We start from the raw sequence: 14,812 nt of genomic DNA, 5'->3' as shown, positions 1-14,812 counted from the left end.
TTCAGAAGGTGGTAGACAAAAGGGGCAAAGAGTGGGTCGTCGATTCTTAATTAACAATAAGTGCGAAAAAACATCTCACAAATGCACAGACGGGCCTTCAAACATCTGGTTGACAATAATCGTTGAATCACAATGAACTAGGGTGGCCTGACCGGAACATTAACCCTTACGTTAAACCTATTAGGCAAAATGTCGCGAGTGCCTTTCATTTTAGTTAAGACATCAAAAATAATTAGCCAAAATTCCGCCAACTGCGAGTTACATTCACTATGCCCTGCTCTTTAGTCACACCCTCCAAAGGGATTCCATATCTGGGACACAAACACATGTTAATGCTCAAAGGGGAGCCAAATTTCAATCTCCTAATGCCTTCATGCACTATGCAACGCATTGAAAACCAAAAATTAAGTCCCAGAATCATTTTCAATATTAAATGGCGAACCATACAAAATATATTAATTTCAGGAAAATATATCGTCACATGCAATCTAATGAACAAATCAGTCTCAAAGACCTCGCTGATAGCGATACACACTCGCAAGCAAGTATTGTGCGAAGTAATGGTGCAAATGAGGGTAACTTTAGTCGCACTAGTCACACTGTGCAAAGCTCTTGTATCCACCAACACAGGAAATTATAAACACTGCAACAACAACGGAACCAGATAATTGGCTAGTGGATTTGCTCCCACACTTGTCGCTGCGGTGCAAGTCTTTCGCAGTGCAGTCCTCCTTACATGCGATGATGTTAACTGAGAAGCCGAAACTCGCTTCCTGTACACGAAGCAAATTCACAGGAAATGGGGCATCGTAGTTTCATGTAGCAAGAAGCTTTATTTTTCCACCTCGCGAGGGAACCCCCTTAACTCTTGCCACTGTTTGTGGAGCAGGCATGAATATGCAATGTTGCTTCATCACGGATGAGAGATTATTAAGTTTAATCTTAACCAGCATTTTCTTGAATAACTCAACATTCAGCACTTTTACAAAGTCAAGCATAAAGTTGTCAAAATTGATCATTGTCTCGCAAGGGGCCTGAAGCCTGTACATCAAATCCATTATGCACTTTTCCCGCAGCCGCGGGGGATAAGCGTACTCTTTATAGAAATCTTTAAATGATCCCTGAGCCTTAACTATGTTGCATAAAATGTGAAGAAAATATTCAGCACACTTAGTTAACAGTGAGTTTATGAGATCTATCTCATTCACTAATTTCAAGTCGGCCGCTTTCCATCTGCTACAAGTAAACTGAGTATATCCTGTAGCTCTACTGAAGACAACTGGGGTAAAGATTGTAAAGACTTTAAAAACCATTTCTGATTAAAGGAGGAGTGGCTACGATTACTGGATTGAAGATGTGCCTACCCAGACTTCCAGCTAACTCTCAGTTGGTCTGAATCTCTCCTACATAAACACCTGAAAATTTTGGGTGACTAAAAGAATTTTAGTTCCATAGAATATTACTTTTTGATATTAAGTCTGTTTGCATTGAAAATTGCCTGGAATAAATATATTATGAAATAAATATATATTATAACTATCGAGTAAATCTAAACGTATAATACCGGCATCAAACTCATATTTAAAATTAATAAAATACTGGGAAGAAAAAAAATACACAAATAATAATGGAGCAACCTAGGTGAGAAGTATCAAAATTAATTATAAGAATATTAAGAATGATAAAATACAAGTATGAAACCTCTCAGACAAACTATTAACTTTGGCTTATCTTATTAACTGACTCTACTGCAATACTTAAAAATTAATGGCAAAAAATTACTCTGCAAATTTAGGGAGGGAAGGGGTCTGCAACGCTACTAGGAGAAACCTCCGGTGCAGGTGCTGTAGCGAGCTTTGAACCACGATACTGTTCTGCCCTCCACCGTAACTCCTGCATAGTCTCACATGCCTTGGCCGGCACTCCCACGTCCTCCAGGAAGTGCGATAGTATAGACCCAGGAAAGCACCATGTTGCTCATGAAACAAAGATGCTCAAACAGGTAGATAGGTACACACAGTTGGCAGGAAAATTACACCTTGCACAACAGCCGTGCACAACAGTACAAGAAGATAAGAGTTTGCCACATGGGTTAGAACCCTGAACCAGTGCAACACCTGTTCCCCTAAAACACATGGAAAAATAAAGGAGAGCCAAGAGATGAGTTTGAACTGACGTGAATGCCTGTTTGAGAAGAATCCAGAATTAATCAAAAATAAAGTGAACAAATTTTGGTCTCTGCATTTTACTATATTCCAAAATATCATTCAGAGGTACAGCAGCATGTTCTGTGTAAGAGTACAGGCCCAAGTGTCAAGTAAACGTGAACAGATAAAAAGCATTCTGAATTCTGCTTATGATTATGGTTTTTTAATGTCAAGGGGAAGGGGAGGGGGAGATCTGTGGGCCACCAGTTACCATCCTGGGAAAAGACAAGACAACAATGTGGTCAATGCATCCCCGTGGACAAACATGCATGCTGGAAATCACAACCTTGTGACTCATATTCTAGGTGTGAAAAAAGTTGCCAGGAATGCTTTATCAATTTTATATTCCTGAAAATATATTTTCCGGATATTGTGTGCAATAAATAGTAAATTATATGAACATTCGTCTAGCGAAAATACTTGAGAATTATGGTGTCAAAGGGACTGTCTTGACACTAACTTCGAGGAGCTAAGTGCCTTGCTAGGACTGCTATAGATGACTTAGTGCATAAATCTTGAAGGAATGTAGAGTAACGATGGCACCTCCTTAGGTTGTTTCTGGCAACAATTTCACGAGAAGATTTTACTTGCTGCTACGAGCCCTCAAATGTGAGGTCTTAATGACAGAGAGATACGAAAAGCAACAGATTACCTAGCTCCAAAATGAAATATTTTTTAAGGATTTGTGGCTCACTGCTTAGCAAATTATCAGATTGGGGAATGCATGACTGTCAACAAAATGGTTGAAAGTTTTAGAGGATGGTGCAAGTTTCACCATTGTATTGCCAACAAGTCTGCTAAATATGACATAAAGGTGACAATATGTTGACAATATTTTACAAAAGATGCTGGCCAGCAACCAATGGCCTATACAAAGTTTAAAACACAGCAAATCATATTTTAAACCACATCTCTGCCCCAATCATTAACACTGATAGGAATTTTGCTATGGACAACTATTTTACTTCTGTACCATTACCTATGGATCTCTTACAAAAGAAAATAACTGTTGTCTGGACTCTGCGGAAGAATAAAAAAAGATTACAGCTGTATTCAACAACACAAAAGACAGACCACAAAGAAACAATATGTTTGCATTTTTACAAACTGGTACCTTAGTACCTAAAAAGAACAAAAATGTACCGCTCTTTTGGACACTACATTTGACGACACTATTGATGAACAATTGGGAGAACTCAACAAACCAGAAATTATAACTTTTTATAACCTGACAAAATGAGGTGTTCATGTAATTGATGAGTTCAAAGGCAGTACTTTGTTTTCAGAATAAGCAAAAGGTGGCCTTTGACAGTATTTTTCTCAATAATGAACATCAGGGGCATCAATTCTCAGTTAATCTACAAGTCCAACACACATATTTATCAATACCAAGATGTGCATTTTTCAAGAATTTAGCTTTGGATCTTGTGATACAACATTTCATGAGTTGATAATCCTTCCTCAATCTTCCTGATACCTCAAGAAAAATAATTAAAAAAAAAAAAAAAAAGGAATTGACAAAACTGAACTTGAGAACACAGCATGGCATAAAGGTCAACAGAAATGTTACTTTTGTCCAGGAAAAAAAAAAAATGGAATCACAATTAAATCATGCAACCTGCTTTCCCGCTCAGATTTAACCACTGCAATTTAGACACTGTACTGGAAACGGCCTTCACAATTTTTAAAAAATTTAAAATATAAACTTTTTCCCAGTAAATCGCTATTCCCTGAAGCAGGTGCCCTCAAAAACACAATTATGATATTAATTTTAAGGAAAAGGCCACTTTGTAAGTTCTTACAAAGAGTTAACAAAATTAACAAATGTTTTGAATAATTTAATAATAATTTTTTTCTTTTTGAACACAGCGACGATACAAAATGTAAAACAGTACTTTATATATTCTTATAAATATAAACAACATTTCAGTGAACATTTTTACTACTGCTCAATTTTGTGCACATTAAAAATATGACAAATAAAGTCTGAAAAGTAATTAAATTAATAATTACATAATTTTTCACCAATCCATACTCCAACACTAACGTGACACCAAAACAAATCATATTATTAAAAAAATTGTAAAACATTTTTATAATTTAAAAAGGTATATTGAAACTTGAAACAGTTACTCAACCTGGGCTATACACAAATGTGTACGAATGGCATAAACTCTTGGCGACCTACAGTCGTTAACACAGTCATTTCGAGAAGGAATAGTTTTTGTTGATGCGCATTAAAGGATTTTTGCCTAAAATCTACTGTGAGTAAAATTACTAATTGTTTCATGTCCACGAAAAATAACTCTATTCTTCTATCAAGATTTCTTTCCAGCTCGTGTGCTGCACACAGTAGAATGGGGAAGCACTTCAGCTGATCGAGCCTGGTTTGAAACCACGACTCGCCCTCTTGGACAGGTCCACTTACTTGAGTTCAGGTTCCTCGTGAAGTAAGCACACGTCTCCCAAGATGTATGCCATAAACCTGGGTTCTGGACAGCATCGAACCCAGCAATGTCTTGAAGGCACAGCAGATCCGCTTATGCCCTCCGGCGCATGAACTCGTGGACATGGACACATTTCTTCCAGACATTGCGGACCACAGTGGTGTAGCTGGTTCACAGTGTTCATGTTTAAAACTGTGATGAATTAAGTCCGTGAAAACAGTCACGCACGGTTGTGCTTTTTGTCCGTATCCTCTCAGGCCAGACTAACTCCTGCCCACGCACTTCACTCGCGCGGCGCAATACGTCACCAATTCCCCCTCTTCAATTTTGCTTTTCTCACAGCGAGGAAGGAAGACTCAAATTTTATGCAGAAAGTTCCAGAAATGTATTAAACTTTCATTTAAGTTCTCAGACTTAAATATAAAAATTAACAACCTTCAAAAACACTTTTAAAAGGAAAAAAAATAAATTACTAAAAAAATTATAAACTTAAGACATAATTAAATAAACTAAATAAACTTAAAATATAATCAGTGACAATTATGCCAACATGAAAATAAAAAGGCCGAAACTATTAAAATGACATAATATTAAAGGAAAATTATAAAGTAAGAACCATGCAAAATAAAGCTTACAGTTAATACTAAAATTATTTAAAAAGGCAGGCGAAACAACTCAAGTCTTCAAGTATTCTTAAACTGAAATTGAAAAATGAGAAACAAAAAAGGAGAAACAAATCTGAAGATTATTTTATTGAGTACTTATTATGTTGCTAGACTATCCTTCAAAGGGCAATTATTTCAATTATAACTGGTGTTTTAAAAGAAGCTGGCTAGTTAGAGAGGCTATTCTTAACCTAACCAACTGTCCTTAATATTTTATAATTTTTAAAGTAACTAACCTAACTAATGTAACCTAATTTCTTGTCAAAACAGGTAACTTCTGGTAAACTGCTCGATAGCTTTCAATTAGAGAATGTTGGCACTAGAAAGGGTCTAGTAAATTTGTAATCAATTTAATAATTGAAATAATTTTGAAGTTCTATGTACTTGAATTGCGATATCCAATCCATAAAGTCTTTTTCATAAACTCATAATCAAAAAGTATGACGCTACTTTATTTTTATTCGAGTTACAATATTTTAGGATAAACACAATATGTAGGGTAGATGGGGGCACAATGAAACAAGGGGCACAATGAAACAGTGGTTGTTTCCTCCATATTTGAAATAACAGACTGGTGGCACTAGTGGTGGTTGGGATCTGTACTACAACATAGAACATTGGAGCAAGTAGAAGATGCTATCATGTATTCTATGGATAGCATGCGACTTTAGTTGTTTTGGTAGCTCAAAAGTAAAAATTTTGTATTTATGTTAATTTTATTTTACAAATATTGTTTTGAAAACATGTGTTTGTTGAAGAGACTGTTGGAAAGGGTGGAGATCACTTTTTAATCAACGTAAGTATCAGAAGTGTGTGTTTATATTAATTTAGAGGTTAGGTGTGTTTAATAGTAGAGTGTTTGGAGGGGCACAATGAAACACTTTATAATTGTTTTGTTTCATTGTGCCCCAGTTGCAATATGCTTGTTTTTATATTTATAGTAGGTAAATTTAAAAACAATATCTAATTCATGTAAAATGGTAAATATTTACAAATTGCAATAAAACAAACCTGGTATGTTTCAGATAACATCATGGTTCGAAACAGAGTGAGAAAAACGGAAAAGGGAAACTTTTCCGAAGGTAACATGTGTGAAGCTGTTGCGTTAGTTCAAAATGGTTTCAGCTTGCGCAAAGCTGCGACTGCCAAAGGACTAAAATATGCAACACTTTGTCGGTATGTGAAGAAGAAAAAATTAGCTGGCCCAGAGGTAAGCATTAGGATGTGCCCACATTATGACTGTAGAAAGGTTTTTACCAAAGAGCAAGAAGATGATTTAGCGAAATATTTGTTGAAATGTTCCAAGATGTATTATGGCTTGACAACAAAAGACTGTAGACATTTAGCTTATGAAATGGCAAATGTAAATGGAATAACCTGTCCAAAGAATTGGGAAGAGAAGCATTTGGCAGGCATAGACTGGTTTTCAAATTTTATGAAGAGGCATCCTGATATAAGTCTTCGGTCTCCAGAAACATGCAGCTTGTCAAGAGCTACTTCTTTCAACAAAATGAATGTGAATTTGTTTTTTGACAACCTTGAAATGTGTACAAAGCACACTCTGAATTTGCTGATGGAACAAGAGTGTTCAACCTCGATGAAACAGCTACATCTACTGTCCAAAAACCGCAGAAAGTCTTGGCTGAAAAAGGGTCGCGGCAAGTAGCAAAATGCACGAGTGCTGAAAGGGGCACAACTGTTACTACTTGTTGCATTGTAAGTGCTAGTGGAAACACAGTTCCTCCTGTAATGGTATTTCCCAGGGTGCATTTTAAACAACACATGATAAAAGATGCTCCAGCTGGTACATTAGGACTTGCCACACCCTCAGGGTGGATGAATTCAGAGCTTTTCATTGAAGTCATGAAGCATTTCGTTCGCCATACGAACAGCTCTAAAGATTCTCCTACATTACTTTTATTTGATAATCATGAGAGTCACTTGTCTCTTGAAGTGATAAATATTGCCAGGGACAATGGGGTAACAATTGTAACCTTCCCTCCCCATTGTTCCCACAGGTTACAACCTCTGGATGTTGCTGTATACAAAGCATTCAAGTCGTTCTACAATGCAGCGGTTGATACCTGGATGATGCAACACCCTGGTAACACACTGACACTATATGACATAGCTGGCATCGTGAAAATCGCTCACGAAAGAGGCTTGACACCAGGAAACATTATGTCAGGTTTCCGAAAATCAGGAATTTACCCTTTTGATCGACATATCTTCACAGACAAAGATTTCCTCTGCAGTTTTGTCAGTGACAGAGCACCACCTGAACAGAAACAACATGAGCAAACTCTACCAACAACTTCTCTGCATTCTACAGAAATGGACTCATCAGCATCCCTTCAGTCTACAGAAATGGTTGAGCTTTCAATGAATGAAGCTGCAGATAATTCAGTTGTTTCTGAAGCTGAAAAAGAGGAACTTGCATGTAATTCTTCTGAGCAAAGAATCACACCTAACAAAAATGCCTATTGGACAACTTACAAAAGCCCAGAGTTGTTCAAGGGTTATCCGAAAGCTGGCAACCGGAAACGAAAATGTAATTAACTTAAAAAACAAAGCATGATTGCCACTAGTACTCCAGAGAAAAATAAACTTATAGAAAAGAAGAAGCTGCTTGGAAAGAAAAGGAATGTGACAAAAAAGAAAAGAAGAAAAGCTCTGTTCAAGGCACATCCTACTGAGTCCACAGACGAAGATAGTCCAATGGAGGTTCCTTACGCAGACTCTGAAAATGATGAAGAACGTATTGATGATCTGAGAGAAGAGTTGTGTCCTAAAAGTTTTGAAGACATTGAGTGTAAACCCATCATTGGAAATTTTGTTCTCGTCGAATATGATATTCCGGGAAAGAAAAGTAATTTCTACATAGGAGAAGTGATGAAGGATAAAAATACTGAGAATGATTATGAAGTCAATTTTCTTCGTAAAAGCAACAAAATGGCCAATAAGTTCATAAAACCTCAAATCGAAGATAGAGCAGCAGTCAACATCTCCCAAATACGATATGTTTTCTCAAAACCCACATGCTATGGGCAGACAAAGAGACAAAAGGGTTATCTTTCTTTTGATTTTGAGTTTTCACATTTGAATATTAAGTAGGTGAATTGAAAGCGAGGTCTTCTAAGGACAAATATTTAATTTAATTTTGTTGTAATGTGTACATATCTTGTAGTAGTGTCAAAATGTTTTTCTACTGTTTTATTGTATTCACAGAAATAATGTTTCATTGTGCCCCTTAATGTGTTTCATTGTGCCCCTATCATGGGGCACAATGGAACAAATGCAGTGGGGTAGAAAATATTACTTTGCTAAACTGTTTGTGGCTTTATCTTCAATTTTGTGTTTTAATTTGATAACCTATTCATACACAAGTAGTGTAAAATATTTTCTGTTAATATCCATGCATAAAACTTTGTTCTTTTCAGCTTTGTAACTTTATTGTTTCATTGTGCCCCCATCTACCCTACTTTGTTTTGAAAATGAACTGTACTGGTAAAAAAATGTAGTTAAGGTTTTATGTGAAGTCTTATCTCATTTATTAAATTTTATGGTGGTTATTAATTATGTCAGACTTCATGGAAATATTATGTTTTTTCCAGATGCATGTGTTGTATGTGCTGTCTTTCATCATAGAGAGGGTTGGATTCTCGATTCGACCATTTGCCAACTCACTCGTGCAGTACCTCCCACAGCTGTGGCAGCAGTCAGCAGAACACAACATGCTTCGCTGTGCCATTGTCTCCACCATGGTTCACCTGGTGAAGGTACGGCTCAGTTGTTTGGGTTACAATTATTGTACAGGTATACCTTTACTTTTATGTGTTTGAATTAAATTTCACATTTTGTAAATGAACACATGCACTACTAGTAATATTGATTAGCACTGTAGTATTAAAGTAGATTTTTACTTTTACATATTTGATTGTTTCATTTATTATTTATTTGTTACTATTTGTGACATGCCCACAGACAGTGAAGGAACTTTAATAGTGGGCTCAAAGATACACACGCACAAAAGACACAAAAAAAGATGCAGGCATGGCACATGGCCAGGTACCACAATCATGTCAGCACTATGTATAAAGGGCGCCACACACGATCAGTCCAAACTGACAGTTTAGACGTTACAGTCTGAACTGAACAGCCAGAACTGCCGTGTGTGTGCAAGGACGTTGGACTGAACAGTTTGAACTGATGGACTGACGGACTGATAACTTTCCATCAAATCGGACTGTGGGCTCGAAAGCCCACAGTCAGAACTGCCGTGTGGGGGTATAGACATTCCGTCAGTCCAAACTGTCAGTCCAAGCAATTAGTCCATTTAATCAACAGCTGAACTTCGTAGCAGACGTCTTTGTTTATATAATCTTTGTTTGCTTTAGTTCTAGGTATGTGTTTATTGTGAAATAAATTTATTCCTCTGAAATGGCTTCCTGGTCGAAAGATTTTCTTGCTAATTTTATAGAGTTTTGGAATGAACATAAATGTTTGTGGAACATCAAAAGTAAAGATTACCACAACAACATTAAAAATAATACCTAACCACAAGACTGATCGTGTGTGGGGAAAGCTTCAGTTCAGTCCAAACTGTCAGTTCGGACTGTTCAGTCCGAACTGAGCGCATGGACTGATCGTGTGTGCAGAGAGCCTCAGTTCATTCCAAACTGTAAGTTCCGACTGAACAGTCCGAACTGATGGTTTGGACTGACGTGTGTGGGGGCCTTAAGTGGCAACACCTACAAGGAAATCATTCCATGCAGGTAGTCACAACACAACAAGCAGGGACCTCATACATAACCACTAATAAGTAACACATACATGAAAAGTTATTTCCACTTCTCATGCTGATGTATTAGCCTTTCTCTGTAACTACAGACGGGTGTTAGAATGACCAGTGAAGCCAGGATCCGGCCGGAGCTAATGTTTGGGATGTGATCCAGGCCTTCGGCATGGTGACGGAGACCCTGTACCCATTCCTGGTCCCCATGGTGGCCCTGAGCACGGACCTCAGCCAGCCGGCACACGTGTACCTGATGGAGGACGGCCTGGAGCTGTGGCTGGCCGTGTTGGAGAACTCCTCGCAGGTCACGCCTGAGCTGCTGCAGCTGTTTCGCAACATGCCTCACCTACTGGAGCACTGCACGGACAACATCCGCACCTGCTTCTACATCATCCAGGCCAACATCCTTCTGGCCCCGGACCTCTTCTTGAAGGTGACACATTGTCAGCATGCAAGCACACCATAGATCCCCTTGGTGCAGTCGTAACACACGCTCTCGTTCCGAAGCACCTGGGTTTGAATTTTTGTATGACCTTCTGATTCCGGCAAATAGTTTCTTGATATAGACAATGGCTGACATCTGTTAAAGTATCCCTGAGTGGTTTGCTGATTGTCACCTTCTCTAAAGACCTCGTCATCGAGACATGCTTAAGGAAGAAAATGCTAGCTCTGATGCCACCCTATCAACTAGACAGTCATGTGCTAAATGCAAGCATGCCTGGAGCCTTCTGCGTTCCTGCAAGAAAGCCAGGAACATATAAAAACACTCGAGCTAGTTTCTCAGTACTACAGTTTGATTGTCAGCTCTTCAGCATTCATAAGAGATCATAACACTGATTATCGACCTACTTCGTGCAGTGTGCAGCAAGCTACAATGTTCAGTTCGTTTGTGATAAATTTATGGTTTGGCATTGAACTTAGGTCTCTGTTGCCAACTGCACTCTGGTGCTCAGTCACTGTCTACTTGTATATGTCCATGCTATGCGCCCTCACATGGGCTGGCGGGGTATTATTGTAGTTGCAATATTATTTACCCCTTTAATTTTAGGAAATCTAATCAAAAAGTTTTTTTTAAGCTAACTAAATATTTTCATTTAAATACTTAACTGTGTTATGATTAATGGTATGTTGTTTTCGCAATTGCGATAAATGCGAAATAGATGCGAAATTTCCTGGTTTTTGCGAAATATATGCGACGATTTACAATACTTAGAAGATCATTAAAAGAAGTGCCGATTGGCCCTACACAACAAATAACTACCTTTGAGAATATTCACTTCAGCACAAAATATTATGTTCAGAATAAGACTTATCAAATTAAATATACCATTAATGTTTTAACGGCAAATACATACGTTATTCAGGGTACTGCAAACACAGTCGTATAATTTTGGTCGCGCATTCACATTTACTGTTGAATGTATAGTAAAAAAAATCCCGTCCATGCCAGCTAACAGTGCGAACACAATTTATCAATATTATTTGTTTGAAAACTATTTAGCTTTCAACATTATCCAATCAGCTGTAATCAATACGAAACATCTTTCGATTTTGCTATTTTTTGCTTCCGAGGATTGTTTACTACCAAGAAATTACAACACAATAAACACGGCACGTCACAAACTCGCCGCTCGCCGCGAACAAAAGCTGTGATTTGACTAATCGACTTCGTACGTACATTTAGTTCCAATATCGACAACAGATCGCAGCACATCTGAAGTGCTGGCGCGTTGATCTGGCGTTGGAAGTTCGAACTACATGCACGTTCGCGAACCTTAGCTTACGGTCGAAGCGCTCACACTGTCCGTTTCGAGGCGTTTATTATCGCATTATTTTAAATTTCGCTGCGCACACACTGTTTTCGCTGCTTTCTGATCAGATCACCATAGTTTTGTATGTATAAATGTTGTGACATTTGTCCAGTCGGTGCATTGTGTGCATTTTGTTGTATTTTTTTTTTTGTGCGTCTGCGGAAGTAGGTATAATTTTCTCTAGATATGGGGCGACTCAAAATAACTATTAAAGACCGTGCGAGTGACTACAAAGAAGAAAAATTTTATGTAAGTGAATCGGGAATTTTAATTTGTGGGATATGTAATATAAGGTTGGAATGGGAGAAGAAAGATAACTTGGATAAGCACTGTCAGTCAGGTGGGCATAAAAGTTAATAAAAAATAAAAAAATAAAAATAAAAATTATAATTTGAAAGTGACCCTCAGTCCAGCAAGCGGCAAACCAGTTTGTTTGAAATAAATTAAAATGCTGAAAGGTTTTTCAGTATCTACAATCTTGTGCTTACCGACAGGAGGAGGAAACTGACAGAAAATAACTTGGAGACTTTTGCTATGTGTAAGTTCAACCAGTAGGATTAATAATATTTACATTATGGGTGTAGTACTGTAATGAAAGTGAGTGGACATATAGGTATGGGTAAACTGTAGACTGACAGTACACAGGAAAAAATTTATATTTTAAAAACTATTTTTTTTCAAGCTATAAATAGTATAACATGTTTATATCTTAATTTTATAGATGCTGCAAAATGCAAATTTTCTCAATGTATATGTGTTACAAAATGCTATTTTTCTAATTTTATAAATGCTACAAAATGCTACAGACCACAAAATAAATGCTATGAAAGGTGTTTGTAAATGCTCTTTTAACGTACCTCTAGTTATGATGCTTTTCACCAACAATCAACACTACTAATGATTCACTGTGTATCTCATTGTAAATTCTTAAGACTTTTATTTCATAACACTCCAACATTGATTTTTTTAATTTCTGATAACTGTAGCAAGTATATAAACTTGCATCATAAAATTAGCTTAGTTAACAGTTCAAAACTTAACCTGCATAAATTAACTTTATTGGATTTTCTATTTTGTATATAAGTTAAAATATAATTTTTATTTAACATTTGTATCTGCGTTAATTAAAACTTTTAAAACGTGCTCTACAAATAACTAAAAGATGGTGCAGCTAAAAAATTGATTGTTTAGATCGTCTCATGCACTAAAGTGTGTGATCCATGGAGGAGAAAGAATGGCACATTATACTGTACAGTAGAACCCTGTTATAATGTTCCTGCATATAATGTTATCCTGCTTATAATGTCATATTTTTAGTAAAGTCCCAATATTTCCCCCATAAGGACAATGTATTTATTTCCTGCATATAACGTTCATAAATAGTTTATTTTCCTGCTTATAATCTTTGCTTACTAACATTCAATAAATGGGGAAAAAATGTTTTAAAACCAAATTATTCCAACACTTACGATAAAAAGTTTCCTTTATGTATGTTTATGTTTACAATCACTGCCATACAATACATGAAGTTTGTTAAAATACAATTTTATGCAATATACTGAAGGTACACAATGTTCATAGTTACATGTCAGTTGGCACCCTTAGTCAACTCTTCTCTTCCTTGTCATTCCAGTGGGTATTCAGATGCACGTTGATATGGGGGCCGTGGTCTCTGATCTTTAATAACAGGTTCTCGAGGAGTGCTCGGATTTTAAGGGCGGCACCGTGCAATGGGCATGGACCTATGCGAGACTCTTTACCAGGGTCGCGACGTCGCCCATGTGAGGCGTGATTTTATTTTCCCCCTGAAAACAACCTAGCACTACTACCTGCCCGCTCTCAGCATCGGGCACGCTATTCCCTACGCAGTGGGCTCTTAGGCGTCCCACACGCCGTCACACTCCACGTGGTCACACATATTTAAAAGAATAAAAGAATACGTTTAGATTTACACACCTGATTTATTCGGCTAACTCCGATCATACACGTACACAATTAAACTACAACAACGCCCGCGGCACGAATCAATTTAAGTGTAGTGACCAACCACATGGTCACACCTTGACTTACGTATTAAGTTTGAAAAAAGACCGATACTGGCCGCAAGGTATTTATTTAAGCAGTCCCCCGACCGAGAGAAGCTCCGAGGACTAAACGAAAAAGATTTGAAAAAGAATTAAAGTTGAACAGAATTACTAAGCGGGGAATGAACTAGCGGTGAGGTCCCCGGAGTGCTGAAGCGTCTGCTCTCGGTCGTTGATGGCGGAAGACTGGGCTGAGCTCAGAGCTCTGCTATCCTAACATGGCGTCCTCCCGCCGAAACAATTGCCGTTAAGGCTAAGATCCTTAGTTTTGCAGCCTCCAAGAAAATTATTTCTCCCATGAATATCGTAGTAGATAAAAAAATTAATAAACAGTAGAATTGTAAATAAAACTTTGAATTTTGTAAATATGATGATGAAAATTTTCTCAAAAAATTCTTTCTTATTTAATTTTAATTTAGAAATTTTCAAAACTAAATATTAGGTATATATTTAAACGGTACACGGCTGTTACTTTGCACACAACTTAAAGGAGGTACAATGAACAATTCTTCGGTTTAATTTTTTTAATACAACGTACAGAATTTAAATAATCTGAGTACAAAATATTGTGATTTAACTGTCACTTGCCGCTGATGAAAGGAACGAGTTCAACAGTTTGCCGCTAGAGCTCCGGTTAGTTCCGAGTTTACTCACTAGATGCCTCGAATATCGCAGGAGTTCAGGCGGAATATTATCGCTTCGAAACGGTCAAAACACAACACTAGTATCAGCAATAGTAAGTGGACGTGTATTTAAAATGAAGCACAGCAGGAAATGGAAAGAAGCCCATCGACGCCAACTTG

The 14,812-nt window shown here is 37.4% G+C and overlaps 1 protein-coding gene across 8 annotated transcripts in view; it reads left to right on the top strand.

The window, feature by feature from the left end:
* Positions 1 to 14,812, top strand: part of LOC134527172 (importin-11-like) — a 251,035-nt gene that overhangs the window by 144,913 nt on the left and 91,310 nt on the right. For 2 of the 8 annotated variants that reach the window (XR_010074116.1, XR_010074114.1), the window contains exons 1-4: positions 5,824 to 6,115; positions 6,345 to 6,529; positions 8,934 to 9,098; positions 10,275 to 10,547. Coding sequence is in view for 5 of the 8 variants with exons in the window: in XM_063359573.1 (XP_063215643.1) it covers positions 6,353 to 6,529; positions 8,934 to 9,098; positions 10,275 to 10,547 (615 nt within the window). In the remaining 3 variants the exon portion in view is untranslated. Of the gene's footprint in view, positions 1 to 5,823; positions 6,116 to 6,136; positions 6,530 to 8,933; positions 9,099 to 10,274; positions 10,548 to 14,812 lie in introns of those variants that run through there. The other 6 variants (XM_063359573.1, XR_010074115.1, XM_063359576.1 and 3 more) reach the window with 6 other exon arrangements.

The sequence above is a fragment of the Bacillus rossius genome, chromosome 1, assembly GCF_032445375.1.
Source record: "Bacillus rossius redtenbacheri isolate Brsri chromosome 1, Brsri_v3, whole genome shotgun sequence".
Classification (NCBI taxonomy): Eukaryota; Metazoa; Arthropoda; class Insecta; order Phasmatodea; family Bacillidae; genus Bacillus; species Bacillus rossius.
Note: the sequence above shows the minus strand (reverse complement) of the source record. Positions and strands in the feature narration are given on the sequence as shown.